General features: G+C 49.8%; 3 protein-coding genes across 6 annotated transcripts; 2 read left to right on the forward strand and 1 right to left on the reverse strand.

The window, feature by feature from the left end:
* Positions 1-161: 161 nt before the first annotated feature.
* Positions 162-2,573, reverse strand: pole3 (polymerase (DNA directed), epsilon 3 (p17 subunit)). 4 transcript variants are annotated; one of them, XM_066713193.1, is made up of 5 exons: positions 2,466-2,573; positions 1,808-1,886; positions 1,287-1,372; positions 876-994; positions 162-635 (listed from the first exon to the last, which is right to left on the reverse strand). In XM_066713193.1, exons 2-5 carry the CDS (start codon positions 1,871-1,873, stop codon positions 466-468), a joined length of 441 nt encoding a protein of 146 aa, XP_066569290.1. In that variant the 5' UTR covers positions 1,874-1,886; positions 2,466-2,573; the 3' UTR covers positions 162-465. The 4 variants fall into 4 exon arrangements, with proteins under 4 accessions (XP_066569290.1, XP_066569289.1, XP_066569288.1 ...); XM_066713192.1 differs by having other exon boundaries at positions 2,442-2,569; XM_066713191.1 differs by having other exon boundaries at positions 2,395-2,569.
* Positions 2,574-2,672: 99 nt separating this feature from the next.
* LOC136758640 (uncharacterized) lies at positions 2,673-8,321 on the forward strand. The gene is made up of 11 exons (XM_066713188.1): positions 2,673-2,821; positions 3,234-3,390; positions 3,816-3,987; positions 4,376-4,493; positions 4,793-4,905; positions 5,100-5,178; positions 5,278-5,601; positions 5,734-5,956; positions 6,540-6,667; positions 7,511-7,619; positions 7,853-8,321. Exons 2-11 carry the CDS (start codon positions 3,234-3,236, stop codon positions 8,065-8,067), a joined length of 1,638 nt encoding a protein of 545 aa, XP_066569285.1. The 5' UTR covers positions 2,673-2,821; the 3' UTR covers positions 8,068-8,321.
* A 4,004-nt stretch (positions 8,322-12,325) lies between these two features.
* LOC136758644 (CCN family member 1) lies at positions 12,326-17,110 on the forward strand. The gene is made up of 5 exons (XM_066713195.1): positions 12,326-12,748; positions 13,777-13,993; positions 14,217-14,612; positions 14,756-14,958; positions 15,096-17,110. The coding sequence occupies exons 1-5, from the start codon at positions 12,680-12,682 to the stop codon at positions 15,411-15,413; spliced, it is 1,203 nt and encodes a 400-aa protein (XP_066569292.1). The 5' UTR covers positions 12,326-12,679; the 3' UTR covers positions 15,414-17,110.
* Positions 17,111-18,617: the final 1,507 nt, after the last annotated feature.

An 18,617-nucleotide genomic window follows, 5' to 3' on the forward strand; every position in this document is an offset into this window, starting at 1 on the left:
CTTATGAGCAAATCTAACTGTAGCCCCACAGATCACCACTAGGCTCCAGCACTGAGCACTATCCTGGTTTGTGGTGGTTAGAGAGCACCAGATCTGCACCGTGGTGAGGTTCAGCTGTGCATTTTAAAAGCTTTGGTTTACAGAGACTTCTATCATTATACAATTTTTTTTTTTTTTTTTTTACTTATACCCACTGATTTATTGCAGTTTCCTGTTAGTTACCACAGTCATGACAGCAGAAGGAAAGAGGACCTCATGTTCTGTCCATCAGTTCATGGCACTTTCCAAAACACACCGCTTCACCTCACAAGTTTTCTAGATATGTAATTACAATGCAGAGTGCTGCCCCCCCCCCAGCTGTGCTAGGTAATTCCTCTCGGTAAAGCACTGTCTCTACACTGCTGAGTCCTTTTATCCACATGTGTGTGCCCCCCCTCCCCACCACCCCTCACCCAGGGGGATTCCTCAGTTCTCCACCTCTTCCTCCTCAGCCTCGTTCTCGCCATCCTGCTCCTCCTCCTCCTCTTCGTTCTCCTCCTCCCGGCTCTTGTCGTTCTCCTCGGCATCGCTCTTCTTCTTGTCTCTGCGCTTCTGCTCTGACGCCTCCTTCTTCCCCTTCTGGCCCTTCTTATAGGCTGAGGGAGGGAGAGAGAGGAAAGAGGGGGACTTCAATATATCCAGTGGGAATTGACAAAGGTGGTTTATGTCTGCCATATACTGTATATTCGTTCTCATAACTTGCATGTACAGGAAAACTCATGCCAATCATCCCACCCATTCCCTGGCTAATTTCAGCTTTGTTTTGGTATTAAAAAGGTCCACCTCTCACACTTTTCCTCCTCATCTAATTCCCATTCCTCCCTCTCCTCACTCACCCTCCAGTGCCTCTCTGAGTGGCTGCAGGAATCTGTCGAACTCCATCTCCTCCATGGCAGCCAGCACATCTGCTGCATTCAGCGTCTTCCTCTTCGCCTTCATCGCAAAGTTATTGGCACTGAGGAAACAAATGCAAACCGGATGCCATCTGTCAGATGGGTGACAGAGCACAGGCCAGCACCCACTGCTAGCCAGCTAGAATTCGAGAGCTGCTGAGCAATTCTATTTATTACAGCTAATGCAAACTCCTTGAAATTCTTCTCATCTGCACATATATGCATTATAATTATTAATGCATCACAAAGAGGTGTCCTGTGCACTGTGAGTAAGTGTGTGTATGCTCTTTGTGTTGTGTCAGAACTGTGTCTGGTGGAATTTGTGTGTGTGTGTCAAGCGTTTGCAGGCCTCACCAGGAAGTGGCGTACAGCACGAAGACACTGGCGGCCTGCGAGATGGCCCTCCTCGCCTCCTTCGACACGTTCACACCATCGGGCAGCTGCGGGTCAGATCACAACATCACACACTGGACACGGGCACTGCGGGACAGGGCTGGACCGGTTCGGATTTGGGTTTGGAGGCAGAGGAGGAGAGGGTGCGGGGACAGGACAGGTACTAAGGCAAGGTCTAAATTAATAAATTGGATATCATTTGCATAATTAATTACACTGCGGAATCGGTAGGAAGGGACACAGACTCTTGGTTTATGCCACAGCTCGGACCGAAGTCACTTAATTGGAATTAATGTTAGCCAGTCATCTGCTAAATACAATACAAATACAAAGCAGAAACACACATACTGCGGTTCTGTGGCTCCCCCGCATCACATAGATAAAGTATTATATTGTCTGCATATCAATACTGGAAGAAGAGTGAAGAATGATTTCTAATAAAAAGAATAACAGTATCTGATAAAGTACAGTGGCGCTCTCACCGCTTCTTTAATGATGCGAGTTATAACCGCATTGGGCAGGTTAAGGTCCTCTGGTCTCTCGGCCATCGCCACACAGCTCCTGGAAAACAAACGCCACAGGTCTGACTACTGTGCAATAAGCATTCAATAGTTTATACATGTATACGTGTGTATGTGCATAATTTAAAAAATACAAACCGTACCGGTTATTTCACTATGTAAGGATCCTTTTAAAATATGCACTTGTATACAACATGTGTTATGAATATATGACGTATCTATTTATCAGGTTTACCGAACTCGACTCCCATTACAGAACCACAACTGTATTCAAAACATACGAGACACCACACAGTGTTAAACGGGACATCGCTGAACCACCATACTGGGACTAACATACAGGGCTATCACTATGTACCCACGTGTTTCTTAAAACCTCCCTGCCGCCCGGTGCGCAGGTCCGGGCGCAACACAGCCTGCAGGCGGCTGGCAGCGGCCTGTTCCCACTACCCCAGACAACCGACTCCGCTCTTCCGTCAACCACTTGTACTGACTAGAGCCAATATATACGGATAAATATATTGTTTTGTATTTTTCTCTAAACTTACACAGCCTATCTCTTAGACCGATTCGGTTAGTCTTCCCCAGTCCGTACCGATCTCGGCGTTATTAAACCCACTTCAGTTAATGCTTCGTCTCGCCGGACTTTTTAATGTTTTGAAGTATTTTCAACGACAGCCCGCGTGAACCTTCCAAACAGCCTTTCACCTTTCACCCTTCACCTCCCAATGATTTGCAACTTCAACTAAAATTATTTGGAAGACATTTTTTTTAGGTTCTGATTGATTTGTCTACGATGCATACCAGGTGTAAAATTATAGACTCATATATATTTAATATACGTAATGATTTATTCTGAAAAGTCGATCCCAGAATGCACCGTGCGAGGCTGGGTATTATGCGCATGCTTGGCGAAGAACGCGTCAAGTTGCCAGGCAACAAGAGGTTTCTTGCCGACAGCTAATCCCAAGAGAGGTAAAATATTAAAAAACAAAAATATAGCTACTAAAGATCAATTAAATAACTAACAGTAGCCATAGCCTACTTGTTTCTCAGTAAGATAATGTTAATTAAAACAATATTTCTGTGATATAAATATAAAAGGTGTGTTTCCAGCAGCTACAATTCAACAATCAAACATTAATTAAGAGTATGCCACGATTAGTTTAACTTTTATTAATAGTAATAATAATAATATTTGTATTTCCCCTCGAGCTGAATTTATTACATTAAGGTTAGTTTCACAAACCCAGGTTAGCACTAGCCTTAGACTAGCTAATGACATTTTGAGAAGTAGTCCAAGACTTGTGTTCATTAAGGTTTGTTATCAGCCGTAAATGTGTTGTTACTAATTCACGTGTTGTTTGCTAATGTTTCCGTGTCGAAGATGGGCAGTCTTTCTGGTCTGGTTCTGGATGAGACCCACTGTCTCCTGGCACTGTGCCAACATCCGAGCTGCTGGGAGACAGAGCGGCGCGTCAGTAATGGCATGCCCAGGTACGGCAAGGCCAGGACACAGCCCACAGTGGTGCCCACGCAAGAAGGTACATCCCTGTGTCTCGCAATAAGGGTTCTGAATTGTACTAAAATGAAAAACACCTTAAATCTGTGTTACCTTATTCAGTGAAGCAGTTTTCTCCATAAATAGCACACTGCAGTGTCTTTGGTGCGTTGAACTGCTTTGTGCAAATTAGCTTAAAACTCAAGGAACACTTCAGTTGCAATTTGTCCTTAGGCATCACTGTCAGAAATGTAATCCACCCCCCACCCCCACCAACTGAAGGAATAAACTAGGCATGCAGGACAGTAAGTGGATTTCACCTTAAGTGTTCTTTGAGTTAAAACATCATGAAACACATCAATGTCAATGCTACGATAAACACTGGACACTGAATATTTATAACTATTTATAGAGCTCATTAATAATGAGCTCTTGTTAGCTTTCAAAGTGTGTTTTCATGTTGCTCAGAGGGGCTGCCCACATTGAAGATCGTGACCGTCCCAACAGGCGGGGAGCAGGGTAGGCTGCAGTCATTCTCCAACACAAACCGCTGGGGCTACAGTCCCACAGACCTCTCAGCCACCCCCCCGTCCAGCTCCATACTGAGCTACTGTCAGGACCAGAGCTTCATCATGGAAAGGTGAGGGAAGCCACAGTGGGGACAATAAAGCCCCACATTTGTCTTCTTTATTTGTCTGCCGTTATGAATATGATAAAGTTGCTGTTTATGGCTAGTTAATTAATAATAAATTACAAATAAGTATAAATGCTAAATATATTGTTAAGTATGCCTGATCTGCCCACAGAATGAATTTAGAGATGTAACTGCACTGTGTTTTACAGCAGTATTTCTGTACAAATGTTTTCCTGCAATACCAAATCACTGTGTCAGCCGTTTTCATTGGATCCCCTGACCCTGAAAGCGCTCAGTGTGTAGGCTGCCGGTATAGGATTGTACAGTTTGCGATCTACAATGTTCTGTGGGATGTTTGGCTCCAGTGATGTGGTGTTGTATTATTTCTGTGCAGTGTGGAGACCATTCACTTCCCTGGGCTCAACTCTCCCAGAGCTCCTGAGCGCCTGAGGCAGGGAGACAGGGACCCCAGGGCTGGGGGCCCACCTGGCAGAAACAGCAAGGATGTCAAGGTGTGTATTTCTTAAGGCACTCAAACTCACACACACTCACAATGGTGCACAGTCACTTACACAGACTCACACACTCACAGAGACACCAACACATTATCACAATGACAGTCACACAGACACTCATGCACATGCAAATCCACACACACAGACACCCACTCACACAAGCACATGCACGTCTGCCCACAGAAGGTAATGCAACCATAACGACCGTGGGTGGGAGTCCTGTAAAGACTTTTCCTTCCCGAAAATCTCTCGGGCCCAAGCTACTTAACCCTGACTGTGTGTTTCTCTCTTCGCAGCTCAGCCAAGCCCAGTTCAGTCTGGCAGACTGTGGCGCTGTCCGCTCCAGTGGCCTGGGCTCGGTGGTGGTGTGGGTGCCCAGTCTGAGCCCCCACAGCCCCTCCCTCTGCAGGTAACCAGCCAGCCAGCCAGTGTTGAGTCTGTGTGGTCTTTTCTCTGGGGGGGGTCACCATCGCGTTGACTGACCACTGTTCTCTGTTTGCTGTGGCTTCTGTCTGTGTGTTTGCATGGCCACAGACATCAGTACACCCGTTTTAAGAAAAATTTTTTTTTTTTTTTATGCGGCTGCTATCTTCCCGTCTCCAGAACAAACTCTCCACAGATCAGCACAAAGGAGCTGGTGTGCAGCCTCCCACCCTGCCAGACTCGCAGCACCCTGGAGCCGGTGAGAGAGACCACCCTGCATCCACCTATGAACTTAATAATGTTGTTTAGGTGTTACGCAACCTCTGTGTTTTCTATGTTTGTCTGTTTCTTGCAATAGAAAAGGAAGAAGAAGCCGACTGATCCCCTTCGGTCCCAGGCGGCCCACCTGAGAGCCGGCGGACTGAGGGCAGAACGGGCAGGGTGGGGTGCAGGGGGTGCCAGGTCTCAGGTTTTCCCATGCTCTGGGCAGGAGACGCACCCTCAGAGTGGTGAGGTTAACAGGCCGCAGAACACAGATCCCATTAGAGAGCCCCCCCAACAGAGGCAGGACAGCACCCCCCTCAGGAATAGACCAGCGGTGTTCAATGGCGTCAGGGACAGGACTATTGGCAGGGGCCCCTCACTTGGGCCCCGGGGTTCCCAGTACAAATTGGACAGCACGGTAAGAGAGGCAGCCACTGCCCAGCACTGATCCAAACACTGTGAGGTCAACTGCTTCCTTCTCCTCCTTTTCCCTCTCCCTCTCCCCCTCCCCCTGTGTGTCAATGTCAGTGTGCTGTTGTTGGTCCCACAGCCGTTGCCCCAGGATGGGGAGAGGAGTGTGGACTGGAAAAGCCTAAGAGGGCAGCCCTACCTCTGGAGGAAATACGCCCACATCGCTGAGCAGGGCAAGAAAACCAGGACGACTGCCCCTGAGCCCCCGCCACCTCAGCACTCGGCAGACTTTGTGTTTTACCCCCTCTCTAGTGCAGCAGGACGGACACTGCCCTGTGACCACAGTTGCTCTCTGGCTCTAGGTGGGTAAGGCCTTGTTTGATGCGTTAGGCCGGCGGTGGCCGACCCCGGAGCCTGAAGAGTCTCCAGTCCTGCAGGTGTTCCAGGTCTCCCCAAACCCTCAGTCATTGATGGACATTAGTTTGTTTTCACGAATTAAAACCCGGACCCCCCCACAAAGCAGACTCCTATACATTGAGGGCCATTTCCATAAAACTTTGACACGATGTTTGATTTACTATTTATATTTAATGTACACTTCAATTGTAAATATGAAAAACAAACAGTAATTTGTTTAACAACTAAATACAATTCAACTAAAATATCTCATTGTCTTCTCGCCCTCAGTGGAGTTTGTTTGACTGGAAGAGTAGTACACAACAGATATAGGGCCTTTTCCAAAGCTGGTGAGAAAGGAGATTTATACACAAGGCAGGGCAGCAAGTGTGATTATTATAGCTACTGTAACACACTGACAGCCTGTATACTCACAATGGGACAGAAATAAAAAAAAGAAATGATCTTCATTAGGTAAAAATCTACACATACAAAAATGAATAAACTGTGCTCTGTATGTGTTGTGTGTGTTGTGTTGTGTGTGTACAGGGCCCCTGCAGCACCACTGTTCCCAGTGCGAGGGGGCACAGTGGCAGTCTGGCTACAGTGTGGTCGGGTCCCTGGAGGCCCCTCCCTCCCTGGACACCAGTCCCCTTTCACGTGACTCCCAGACCCAGGTGAGCCCCAGCACAACCTGCCCTCAACTTACACAGGGTGGTCAGTGTTAGGTGTGTCTTTCTGTGAGTGTTGGGTGTGTCTCAGGGAGTTGGGTGTGTCTCAGTGAGTTGGGTGTGTCTATGTGGGTGTTGGGTGTGTCTCTGTGAGTGTTGGGTGTGTTTCTGTGAGTGTTGGGTGTGTCTCTGTGGGTGTTGGGTGTGTCTCTGTGGGTGTTGGGTGTGTCTCAGTGAGTTGGGTATGTCTCAGTGAGTGTTGGGTGTGTCTCTGTGGGTGTTGGGTATGTCTCTGTGGGTGTTGGGTGTGTCTCTGTGGGTGTTGGGTGTGTCTCAGTGAGTTGGGTGTGTCTCAGTGAGTGTTGGGCGTGTCTCAGTGAGTGTTGGGTGTGTCTCAGTGAGTGTTGGGTGTGTCTCTGTGAGTTGGGTGTGTCTCTGTGGGTGTTGGGTGTGTCTCAGTGAGTGTTGGGCGTGTCTCAGTGAGTGTTGGGTGTGTCTCAGTGAGTGTTGGGTGTGTCTCTGTGAGTTGGGTGTGTCTCTGTGGGTGTTGGGTGTGTCTCAGTGAGTTGGGTGTGTCTCTGTGGGTGTTGGGTGTGTCTCTGTGGGTGTTGGGTGTGTCTCAGTGAGTTGGGTGTGTCTCAGTGAGGGTGGGGTGTGTCTCAGAGAGTTGGGCGTGTCTCAGTGGGTGTTGGGTGTGTCTCTGTGGGTGTTGGGTATGTCTCAGTGAGTTGGGTGTGTCTCTGTGGGTGTTGGGTGTGTCTCTGTGGGTGTTGGGTGTGTCTCTGTGGGTGTTGGGTGTGTCTCAGTGAGTTGGGTGTGTCTCAGTGAGGGTGGGGTGTTGTCACTCAGCTCCAGGGCAGCAGCAGCAGCTGTGACTGGGAGCTGGGCTGCGGCACCAACCCTCCCTTCAACCCCCTGCTGATCCCTGAGGACACAGCGCCACAGCAGCACAGGGCCGGTGAGACATGACTGCATTTCATATACACACACAAGCTACATATGTATACTGCTCACTTACATCACACACATGCACTCTCATGCACACATTTGTGTATTTTCATGAATGTATTGATTTATCATAATTTTACAATGATTACGGTGTAATGTTTTACTTTCTCTCCCTCTCTATCCCTCTTTCACACCTTCCCTCTCTCTCTCATTCTCTCTCTCTTCCCCCCTTTCCGTCCTCAGAGTTGGGAGAGGGCGGCACAGCCAGTGCAGAGAATGCCTGTTCAGACACAAGAGCACTGGAGCAGATGGAAAGAGGAGCGAGAGAGGAAAGAAAAGAGAGGGAGGGGAGAAACGGAGTCAGGGCTGCAGTCCACTCAGCGCCCCTTCCACTGCCGCCCCCCCTCCCCCCGTGGGACCCACAGGCAACCCCACGCCACACCAACACCCCCATCTAGTCACAGGAGAGAGAGAGAGAGAGAGAGGCTGCAACAAGAAACAGACTGCATTGTGGGTAGGCTGGAGGTTACAGTTCAAGGCCTGGAGGTACATTTGAAGGGGCAGAAGAAGCTCTTGTAGCAGAAGAACAAGGTGGACTCACTGACTTACTGTATTGCCCAGACTGGTAATCAGGTGTCTAATAACAAACAATAGGACCCAATATCATCAGCTGTAGCACCAACAAATATAATAAAAGATGTAGTTCATTTTTCTTATCCTTAAGATTCTTTCTTTACAGAGCGTATCTGCAAGATAGCAACACTGGCTGGGGTGGTACAGTCATGGGCCCATAGTGCGTATATATTGGCCAGGGTGTTTGTAGACAGACTGCTGTGCAATGCCTGTGTTAAATGGACAGGCCCTTAACTACAGGACGAGAAGAGGACAGACAGGGTGCAGTCTGGGTGTTGGTGTCTGTGCACCTTTTTCATTTTCACACACCCAGTTCAGCCCAGAAAAGTATCCCCTCTGCCAACACTAGGTGTCACTGCAGGGCCTGGGAGGCAGCAGGGCAGAAGGCTCAGAGAGATTTAAATTCACACAATGCTGAACTCCAGATCTCTAACGGCTGCTCTGATGAAAAAATTGGTATGAATAGTGTATTGTAATTAGTAGCCTGATACACCCCTCTCTCAGACACAGAACAGTACAGTGGAGTTTAGTGCAGTGCCGCACAGTGCTGTCCTGTGCAACGCTGTGCTATAGTGCACTGTGCCGTGTGGCGTGGCACTGTGCCCAGATATCCCGGAGAGTGCAGTATGTGTCTTGACTTGGCACTACCCCCCCGGGGCGTCTGAGCGCTGGGTGTGAAAGTGGCACCCAGCTGGGGTCGGGCGGGGGCAAGGGCCTGTGGGGCGCCAGGGCGTCCTCTGTCCCTGTCTGCTCTCACACCTCGCAGGGCCAGCGCTCTGAGGGAAGCAGCCGTCACAACAGTGAGCCAAGAGGAGGGAGGGAAACGTATATATTTTTTTCATTTCAGCGCTTTTCCACTTCATATCCTGTGTGTGTAGGTAACCCCCCCGCCTCCCTCCACCACACTCACACACACACTCACTCATACACATACACCCAGTTCAGCCCAGAAAATTATTCCAGGTGGGAGCAAAAGAAACAGAAGGCAGGGTGGCACAAATCTTGGAGAGCCATTTGCAGTGGGAATGTGCAGGTACTGGATGACTCTACAGGACATGGAGCACACCTGGACACCCCAGGTACACAATGGACAGTGTGTGGCTGTAGTGTCTAGTCTGGGAGATGGAGGGGGGGTTAAGGGTATCTCCCCTGTTCTAGCTGTCATCGCTGCTATTAAGTACAGTGCAGGAATGTACAGCCAGTAAGAGAGTCCACCTGCCCCCTCCCATCAGCCAGAGCCTCTCAGCTCCCATAACTCTGCCAGGTCAATGAGCCCCATTGTGGTCCACCTACCCCATACCTGACTCTTACCCGCACTGCTGCCTGCCCAGGTGTGTGGGTGAGGGGCAATAGGGGATGCTGTAGCAGTAAAAGGTGCACAGACAGACACACAGAACCTGCAGTCAGGCAGGGGATGTGCATCTCACCAGTGTGTCCATGGCGGGTTAATGCGTGCCAGTGTTAGGATGGGCTGCACACAGTTATACTGGGAGATCTCATGTAATGACGACAACATTGTAATAACAACATAGTGACCCTTTATTTCCTGATTACAGTTATAATTGTAATTGCACTGTGAATTAAACTATGTGTCAGACAGAGGAGAGCTCTGGTTGGGGTTAATGTTCAACCCAGATGAAGTTTGGGACTTGTTCATGAGGAATGTGTCTGACCTTTGACCCCGGGGGTGTAGTGTCATGTGTTGGGTTAAGGTGCAGTTGAGGCGACACAGCTGATTCTACAAAGCGGACAGAGGCTGACTGGGATCTGGCTTGGGGGGGTTGGGTGATTAACACACTAAACAGTGCCAGAGAAATATGTGTGTGTCTGTGTGTCTGTTTGCATCTGTCTGCGTCTGTCTGTCACTCACAGTGTAACGAGCGTGGCGTGACTATTTTGCACGCACACACATGCTCACACACACAGACAGACACACTGACGTGTGAGCGCACATACACATACACACACACGCATACACATAGTATAAGATGTCTGTTTTTTCCCCTCCAGCACCTCTCCACCCCCCCCACCCCCACGGAATGTCTCACCTCCCTGCATTGACGTTAAACACTTGCTACAAAATATAAAAACAAACACACAAAAACAAACAGTTACATCAGTGGAATAGTAAACTGAGACACACAGACTCTTTCCCTCTCTCTCTCGCTCTCCCCTTAACATCTCCCTCCCTGTGCACAAACCCCCACCCCCCCACTCAATTAATTCAAATTCACACTCTGATCATGCTGGACACTTCTCCCCCCCACCCTCTTCAAAACCCCCTCCACTCCGTATGGCTCTTCGCCTTCCAACTGGGAGGATGAATACATTGAAATCCTTGCACTTATTTATTTCTTTGTCTGCAATGTTACTCAATGTGCGTTAATAAAAGAAAATAAGAAAATGTCGGGCGAGGGCTCAAAGCGCAGGAGTGAGTGCAGGATTAGTGACAGGGGGAGCAACAGTGTAGGGGTAGGTCAGGGCAGAGTGAAAAGTACTTTAAGGTAAGAGAGCTGGACGGTCTGGGGGGGGGCTTAGGTATGACAGGTGCAGTGTGAGCAGGTGTGTCTTGTCAGGAAGGGGGTCAGGGGCTGGGGGATCCTGGAGGATGTGTGGGCTCCCGCTCTGGAAATATTTGTCCTCTGGGGTAATAATGACTGGCAGGGGCCCAGCAAACAGGACTGTGAGCCTTCTCACCGCCCCCCCCCCAGTCTCCTTCGTCACCTCCCTGTGCAGCAAGCAAACACATCCTGCTATTGTGAGCCTGGAATTTCAGCAATGTAGGCTGGGATTTCTTTTTTTTTTGTCTGATTCTGTTTCCCTTAAAAACAAGGTGATTTTGAACTTCCGAAGTATCCCAACCCTGTCCTTGCCATGGTTTTCCCTCTGCTCTCCTCGTGTGTGTGTGAGAGAGAGAAAGTGTAATTGTGCTGGTGCGTGCGTATTTGTGCATGGGTATGCGAGAACATGTGTGCGTGTGTACATGTGTGTTGTGAGTGAGAGTTTGAGTGATTGTGTGACTGGAGTGAGTGTGTGTGAGTGAGAAACAGAGAGGCGTTCGAGACTAATCCACAACCCATCTGACACACTGTCTGTAGCTGCAGTGTGATGTGTTAGTCAGTACTCCATTCTTGCTTCTCACAGTTTCTCTGACAAATATGTGCCATAACACATTTCCTGTGTTTCATAACAGTGAGAGTTGAACGCCCAACACAAGGCCTGCCTGGACATCCACAAAAACACTTTTTATTTATCTATTTTAGAAAAATTGCTCTCGTTATGTCTTTGTCCTTTCCTTACTGCTGACCGTGGTGTTGACAATGGCGGAAAAGTACGGCACTTCCTGCGAACACAAACAACGCAGGAGAAAGGGAACCCGAGCTTCCTGGAATATAGTCTGCAGGGGGAGGGAGATTGGAGGGGGGGGGCAGCTCAGACGTAAGAGGCGCCTATCATGTCTGGGAGTCACCGCTTCCACTCGCTCACAAACACACAAAAATCTACACACAAAGGGGAACCCGTGTTCCCCTCGGTCAGAGTTTCCACTCTGGGTTTTCCCTGTTCCCACTCGCTCTTCCTGCCTGAGCCAGGAGGCACGCAGGCTGACCTGCCCTGACTGACCGCACACACAACAGCACAGCCCTCTGTTCTGAATTCAGTGTGTATAAGTGTGTCTATGTATAGGTGTGTGTGTTTTGATTCGTGTATCTGTAAGAAGACGTGCATATGACAATGCTACAGTGAACTCATGTGAATCTTCTGAAGAATAAGTACAGTTTTGTATACTGTAAATTTATCTTAGCAAACCTAAACTGTACATATAGTGCATATAAATACGCTTCAGTTGTGCTTGACTTTCCTCTGTTGAATAAGGCTCCTATAGACTTGGTAGAGTCCATTCATTGTCTTGCTTTAGTGCAGATCAGTGTGTTGTAGTGCAGTCTAGTGTAGTGAAGTCTCCCTGTCCTTCTCTCTGTCTCTCTCTCTCTCTCCCCCTCTTACTCCCCCTCTCCCTCAGTGCCGTAAATTTCCCAGTCCCTGTGATGTCACAGAGGGGCTGTCAGGCAGCAGCTATAAGGGAGAGAGCGGGGCTGTGCTCCTGCTCAATGAACTGGGGCTGTGTGGCTCTATGCATCGAGAGAGAGAGGCAGCTTGGCCAACTGACCGGTGTACCCTTTAGTACACCCACAAAACAACTGAGACCGGCGCCCAGAGAATCTCCAGACTGACAGACAGACAGACAGCTCTCTCCTGGGTCTCCCATGCAACTCTGGACTCTGCTCTCTTTGCACAGCACACTTGCATCTCCTCTTTTGTTTGCAACTGAATAATCTTTTGTATATATAGTCATTTTTATTTTACATTTTGTTGGGCAGACTGTTTCTATTTATTTAGTGTTATTATTTAGTTTTCCTGTGAGGAAGATTGTGGGACAGGATGTTTGCGGTGCCTGTGGAGTGGACTGGCATGTCCTGCCTGCTTCTGCTGTCCTGCGCTCTGCAGCTGGTGAGTTCATACTGTACACTGACCTGCAGGAGACCTGTCAAACTGACCGGGCCGCCCGTCTCCATGAGTCTTCAGTGCGTGTGTGCTCTGCCTGTATAAACTCTCACAGTTTCTACTGTGAGCTGCTGGTGAAAGTGGGGCTCAGTTTATCATGCTGGGGCCAATGGGTTTGTGTGGGAGAAGGGAGAGATGAGAGCCCACACCACAATGCATTCAATACTGAACTGGAGCTTGTGTATGTTGATATGTATTATTATTATTATTATTATTATTATTATTATTATTAAACTGGACATTACTGACCAGGATTGTGTGCTTCCTGCTCTCACTCCCAGACCTGGACAGCACTGCTCAGGAGCTCTATAAATATCTGGGCTGCTGGGGAGGCTCCGGGGCAGCTGTGCTCTGGAAAGCTGCCCGTTGGGTTGCAACAGATTCCTGCATCTTTTTTTAAAGGCCGGCGCTTGGCTAATCCAGGACTACCTGTGAAAATAATCTGATTTATTCAGCAGATTCTGTGACCCCAATGACTGTACTGCACTGCACTGAAGCAGACCGCTGCCGCAGGGTCACTGAGTTGACTTGGCTGTGCTGAACTTTAGTGTGCTGGACTGCTGCTGCAGAGTGACTGACTGCACTTGACTGCACTGGACTGTCACTGACAAGAATCACTGACTGAGCTTTTTCAGGCTACTATATTGCTGCTGCAGATGTACTGACTGTAGTGAACTGTACTATCACTGACAGACGAGTTACGGACTGTCCTTTCTGCACTATACTATACTGTACTTTACTACACTATACTGTACTGTACTGTACTGTACTGTACAGCATTGCACTATATACTGTACTGCAGTGCTGTCTGCGGTGTCAGTCAGGCTCAGTGTCATGTCTGCGAATGCGGAGCTGTAAGCCTGTATTCACCAGGCTGCGGAGGGGTAGCAGGCAGGGCTGTGCTGCAGTGCCCACCCAATGTCTCAGTGACAGCTTCGAACGCCAATAACACTTTCCCTCTCTCTCTCCCCCAGGTGGAGAGTGACTGCCCACTGCAGTGCCCACCCTGCCCCTCTTCGTCCCCCCGCTGCCCCCCCGGGGTGAGCTGGGTACAGGACGGCTGTGGCTGCTGTAAAGTGTGTGCCCGCCAGTACAACCAGGACTGCAGCGCCAGCCAGCCCTGCGACCACATCAAGGGCCTGCACTGCCACCTAGGGGCTGGAGGAGCCCCAGAGCGCGGGCTGTGCAGAGGTGCGTGCAGGACGAATGGGCCCGGAGGGGAGGGATAGGGAGAGACAGCAAGGGGGAAGTTAAGGGATGGATGAGGGGGTGGGGGAGGGAGAGAGAGGGAAGGAGGGATACATGAGATGGCTGTCCTTTCCTGCCCTGTTCTGCTCTGTCTAACACAACCCCCCTTCTCTCTCTCTCTCTCTCTCTCTCTCTCTCTCTCTCTCTCTGTGTCCCTGCCCTGTAGCCCAGGCCCAGGGCCGGCCATGTGAACTGGGGGGTCGTGTGTACCAGCACGGTGAGGCCTTCCAGCCCAGCTGCCAGCACCAGTGCAGCTGCATGGACGGGGTGGTGGGCTGCCTGCCCCTGTGCCCCCCACAGCTTCCCCCACCCCCCCAGCCCTGCTCCCGCCCCCGAGTTTCCCGTCCCCCCGGCCGCTGCTGTCAGGAGTGGCTTTGTAACGATGAGGATGAAACAAGCAACCACATCTCAGAGGATGCCCCCTCGAACCCAGGACCCCACAGACCCCACAGACTTGATGGCAATGAGATCCTTGCCCCAGGGCACACCTCCATCCTGCACCCCTTCCCCCTGCTGCCTCTCCTGCCCCACAGCCACCTGCCTCCAGTGCATAATTACCCCGGTGAGTGGAGGGGAGAGGAGTGTGACTGTGTGACTGTGGTGTTGTATTGTTAACAGATGATTGCATAACTATCTGCAACTGTGCTGTGCTGTGTCAGTGTGTGTTGGTGTATTAGTGTGTTATTGTTTGTCTCTCTTCTATAGAATGGAATTCTCAGCCCCAGTCACATGTCTTGGATCCACCCACGTGCTTCCTGCAGACCACCGATTGGTCAGAATGCTCAGCCACCTGTGGGTTGGGCATCTCCAGCCGTGTAACCAATAGCAATGCAGAATGCCGGCTGGTCCGAGAGACGCGACTCTGCCAGATCCGACCCTGTGACCTCGACCTGACCCCACAGTTTGAGGTAAGACAAGACAGCCAGTTTGATTGTCTTTGCAGTCTGCTCTCTGCAGTAAACAATGTCCTGTCCTGTATAGAGGTATGTGTCTCCTGACCCCTCTCTCACTCCCTCCCCTTCCTTTCCCCTCTCTCTGTGTGTAGAAGGGGCATCAGTGCCGAAGGACAGTGCGCCCCCAGGAGCCAGTGCGTGTGGAGTTCGCAGGCTGCGCCACAGCCCGCCGCTACCGGCCACGGGCCTGTGGGTCCTGCCAGTCCTCCGGCCAATGCTGCACCCCTTCGCTGACCCGCACGGTGCGGTTGCACTTCCACTGCCCTGATGGCGAGAGCTTCACACGCAGTGTCATGTGGATCCAGCGCTGCCACTGCCAGAAGGGGCTGGGCTGCCAGGGCAGGGGGGGGCAGGTGGGTGGGAGCCCCTCCGTCAGTCTGCACAACGACATCCATACCTTCTCGCACTAAGCTAGGGGGAAGGGGGGAGCGGGAGGGGATGGCTGGATATGGATACCAAGGTGTATTCAAACACCAACCCCGCCCCAACATAAACTGATGCAGCCAACCAACAACCAACCGGACCCCCTGACCCCTGCCCTCTGGGGCTTGCTGCAGTGACTGCGCAGTCTGATGCAACTCCTTTTTCATTCAACCAAAAAAACTTGCACTTATGTACAATCTGCTGGTCTCACTGACACAGACCCTTGCCCTGAAAGAGAAGGAAGAGGGGAAAATTAACTGGACTGGACAGAGACAGATCCCAGTTTCCTCATAGCTGATGCTCCTGGCTCCTGATTGGATGGTGTATAAAAAACGGCCAGGGACTCTAAAAACCCAGGCTGCTGATTGGAGCTTTGGAGGTTCCAGAACTGTGGACAATGTAGCGGAAGACGCCTCTGACTGGACTTGGAATGTAATGGGGGGAAAAATTGGACGAGGCTCCTGATTGGATCCTATGTTTGAGTGACAGGTTTAACCCTTCACATAACAGAAGCTCTTCTTGACGATGGTGTTTTGATACCTTATGTTTGTCGTTTGACTGTCTGTTGTTAGACTGTAATGTTTGTGTCTTTTGTATTCTGAAATGTGCCCGTGTCTCTAAATTGCACAGCGTCCAATATTCATCTTCTTTCTTCGTTTTTATATATATATATATTTTAGAAATAAGTATCTAACAAAACAAAATAATTTGAAGCTGCCCCTGAGTACTGATTTGTAGTTTTTCGTTTGCAGATGGGCCAAAGTTTTGGGTAAAAGTGGCCACTATTCCTAATGTCTCTCAGCTCCCTCCTGTCTGTAGACACAAGAAATTGTCTGTCGAAAGGAATTACCCTTGAGTGATGTGACCAGAATTACAATTACAGCTGAGTGCATAATTGTGAGTGTGTGTAAGTCACAGTTTATGGGAATATTTTGTTCAATTGCCATAATGCTGCAGAACTACAGTGCCAGGAGAGGTTGTGTACAAGAGCAGTGTAAACAGCTATTTTGTGTAGTGCAGTGGTCAGTGAGCCGGATTAGTCTGCGGTGGATCGATATGTTAATTGATATTTTGGAGTGTGACGATGGCGTGGCTGGACTGCAATTGAACTCTAACTGATCATTGATCAATTTTAGCAATGACTAATTACACCATTTTAATCTGGCCCAGATCCAGCAGCAAAGTGTTTATTTAATCTGGGTCTTCGTTGTTAATATAATAACAATTTGTTTTATAGTTTCTACACCAGTTTGAACATGGATTGATATTCCTATTCAGTTAATAGCGTATGAATAATTGTTTATGTTGTCTTCACCTGGGTCACATGTGTGTCCTGTGTTGTAGCAAGTATCAATGCACCTTCCCCTGCTCACCCTTGCCAAGCCCTATTCATATATGGCTCAGTGTCTCTTCCCCCTCCCGGTCTCTGTCCCCAGACATTTCCCCTGCGTGTGTGTGTGCACTGCAGTGTTTGTATATACTTATTAGCTCGAGAGGTCTGACTCTCTGCCCCCGGCCTCATCGGCAGAGGCCTCCCCGTGGCAGGCCAACCTGTGTAGCAGAACAAGGATTCCATTTGTATATTTCAGACATCTATTTTTGTTAATATTGTCTTCTTGAGTGTTTGTCCGTGTCACTATGTATTTTTGAATATATATAAATATAAATGTAATTGTAAATACTACACAGTCTGACTTATTCTTTGGATTCAGTAAGATTTCTTGTCTTCTGTGCTTTTGTTTTGCTTTTCTTCAGTGTTCTGGCTACAGGACAGTGAGGAGAATGGACACTAAAAATTCAATGGAAAACTACTGGTTGCTCACAAATGTGTAAGCTCTGCTTCTTGATTACTGCCTAACAAAGGCTCGGGAATCAGGTCCTGACTGGAAACAATAATGTCACAGAACTCATCCTGAGGCCTGAGTTAACTGGATGAGATACCCCTTACTTACAGAACTGTGTGTGTGTCAGCTGAGTATGAGTGTGTATGGGGGGTAGGAAGGTGATATGAAGGTGAGTGCAGGTGGTGAATGGTGGGATGGGGGGAGGGCTTTGCCTCCAGCCTTGGCACTGTGTCTGAGTCCTGGCTGCTGGGGCCTCTTGGCTGGGGCGCCTCTGGTTCTGTGTGCTCGCAGTGTGTACACAGTGCCTGACTCCGCATTGCAAACATCACACCCAGCTCCCAGATTCCACACGCTGGCCTGCGCCCCCAGACACCCCCGAGACCCCTGACCCTGCCTGACCGCCTCGCTGGCTGGGGGTGGACTGTCCTGATGGAGACAGTAGGGTACAGGACTGAACAGGACAGTGGGGACAGTACAGGACAGGAAACGACAAGACAGGCCAAGACGAGGAAGCAGCATGGATCCTTATTGGTCCCTGCCGACCCTCCATCCACACAGTAGGTGTTCCTGTGAATTTTTTCCCTCCACCACCCCCCTACTATCCCCCCATCCCAACACCCTCACAGCAACGCACACTCCCCAGCAACCCACTGATAGCCCCCTCGATCCAGCCTGTCATTCCTCTTTTGCCTGTGTCCCCTGATGCACTGTAAAAAAGCCACGTTAAAAAAAGGAATAAGACGTCTGTCTACAAAAGAGTATTTAAACAACTGTGTCTCTGCCTGTTGCTACGCAGGGCTCCTCCACGATGTAGCGTCGGTTGCCCAACGACCGTCCGAGCTGCTTCTTCAGAACACCAGGCATTCCGCCAGGCCGTCACTGGAGACGGGGAGCGTACGCGCTATTTTGGGTATGTTTACCGAATATTTACAAGACCCCATCCCCCAGATTATCTCCATTCCAGAAGCATGGTCTCTGTGTGTTTGTTGTCTGGGGCACGTTAACGGGAGAGCTTGTACACAGAGGTGGTATCCCACGACAACGCTGTTGGCATTCTCTCAGGAGCCTCTCTCGGGTGAGGTGTGCCGTGCTGCGCAGAGACTGGCACAGAGATAGACACAGAGACACTGACGGTCATCCAAAGCCCTGTCGCGGGGGCTCTGTGCTCAGGCCCTACTCAATGCAAGGGCTTCCAGGGGCCCGAGCCAGCAAAGGGGCCCATGGGGCTTGGGGAGGGGGCCTGGGCTACTCTTGGCGCTGTACATGGAAATCCTCTCCCCCTGGACTACACTTCAGCAACACCACCCCCCCTCCCCGGACCACACTTTGTCAGCTACCCCAACCTAC

The sequence above is a fragment of the Amia ocellicauda genome, chromosome 9 (genome assembly GCF_036373705.1).
Source record: "Amia ocellicauda isolate fAmiCal2 chromosome 9, fAmiCal2.hap1, whole genome shotgun sequence".
NCBI classification, from domain to species: Eukaryota; Metazoa; Chordata; class Actinopteri; order Amiiformes; family Amiidae; genus Amia; species Amia ocellicauda.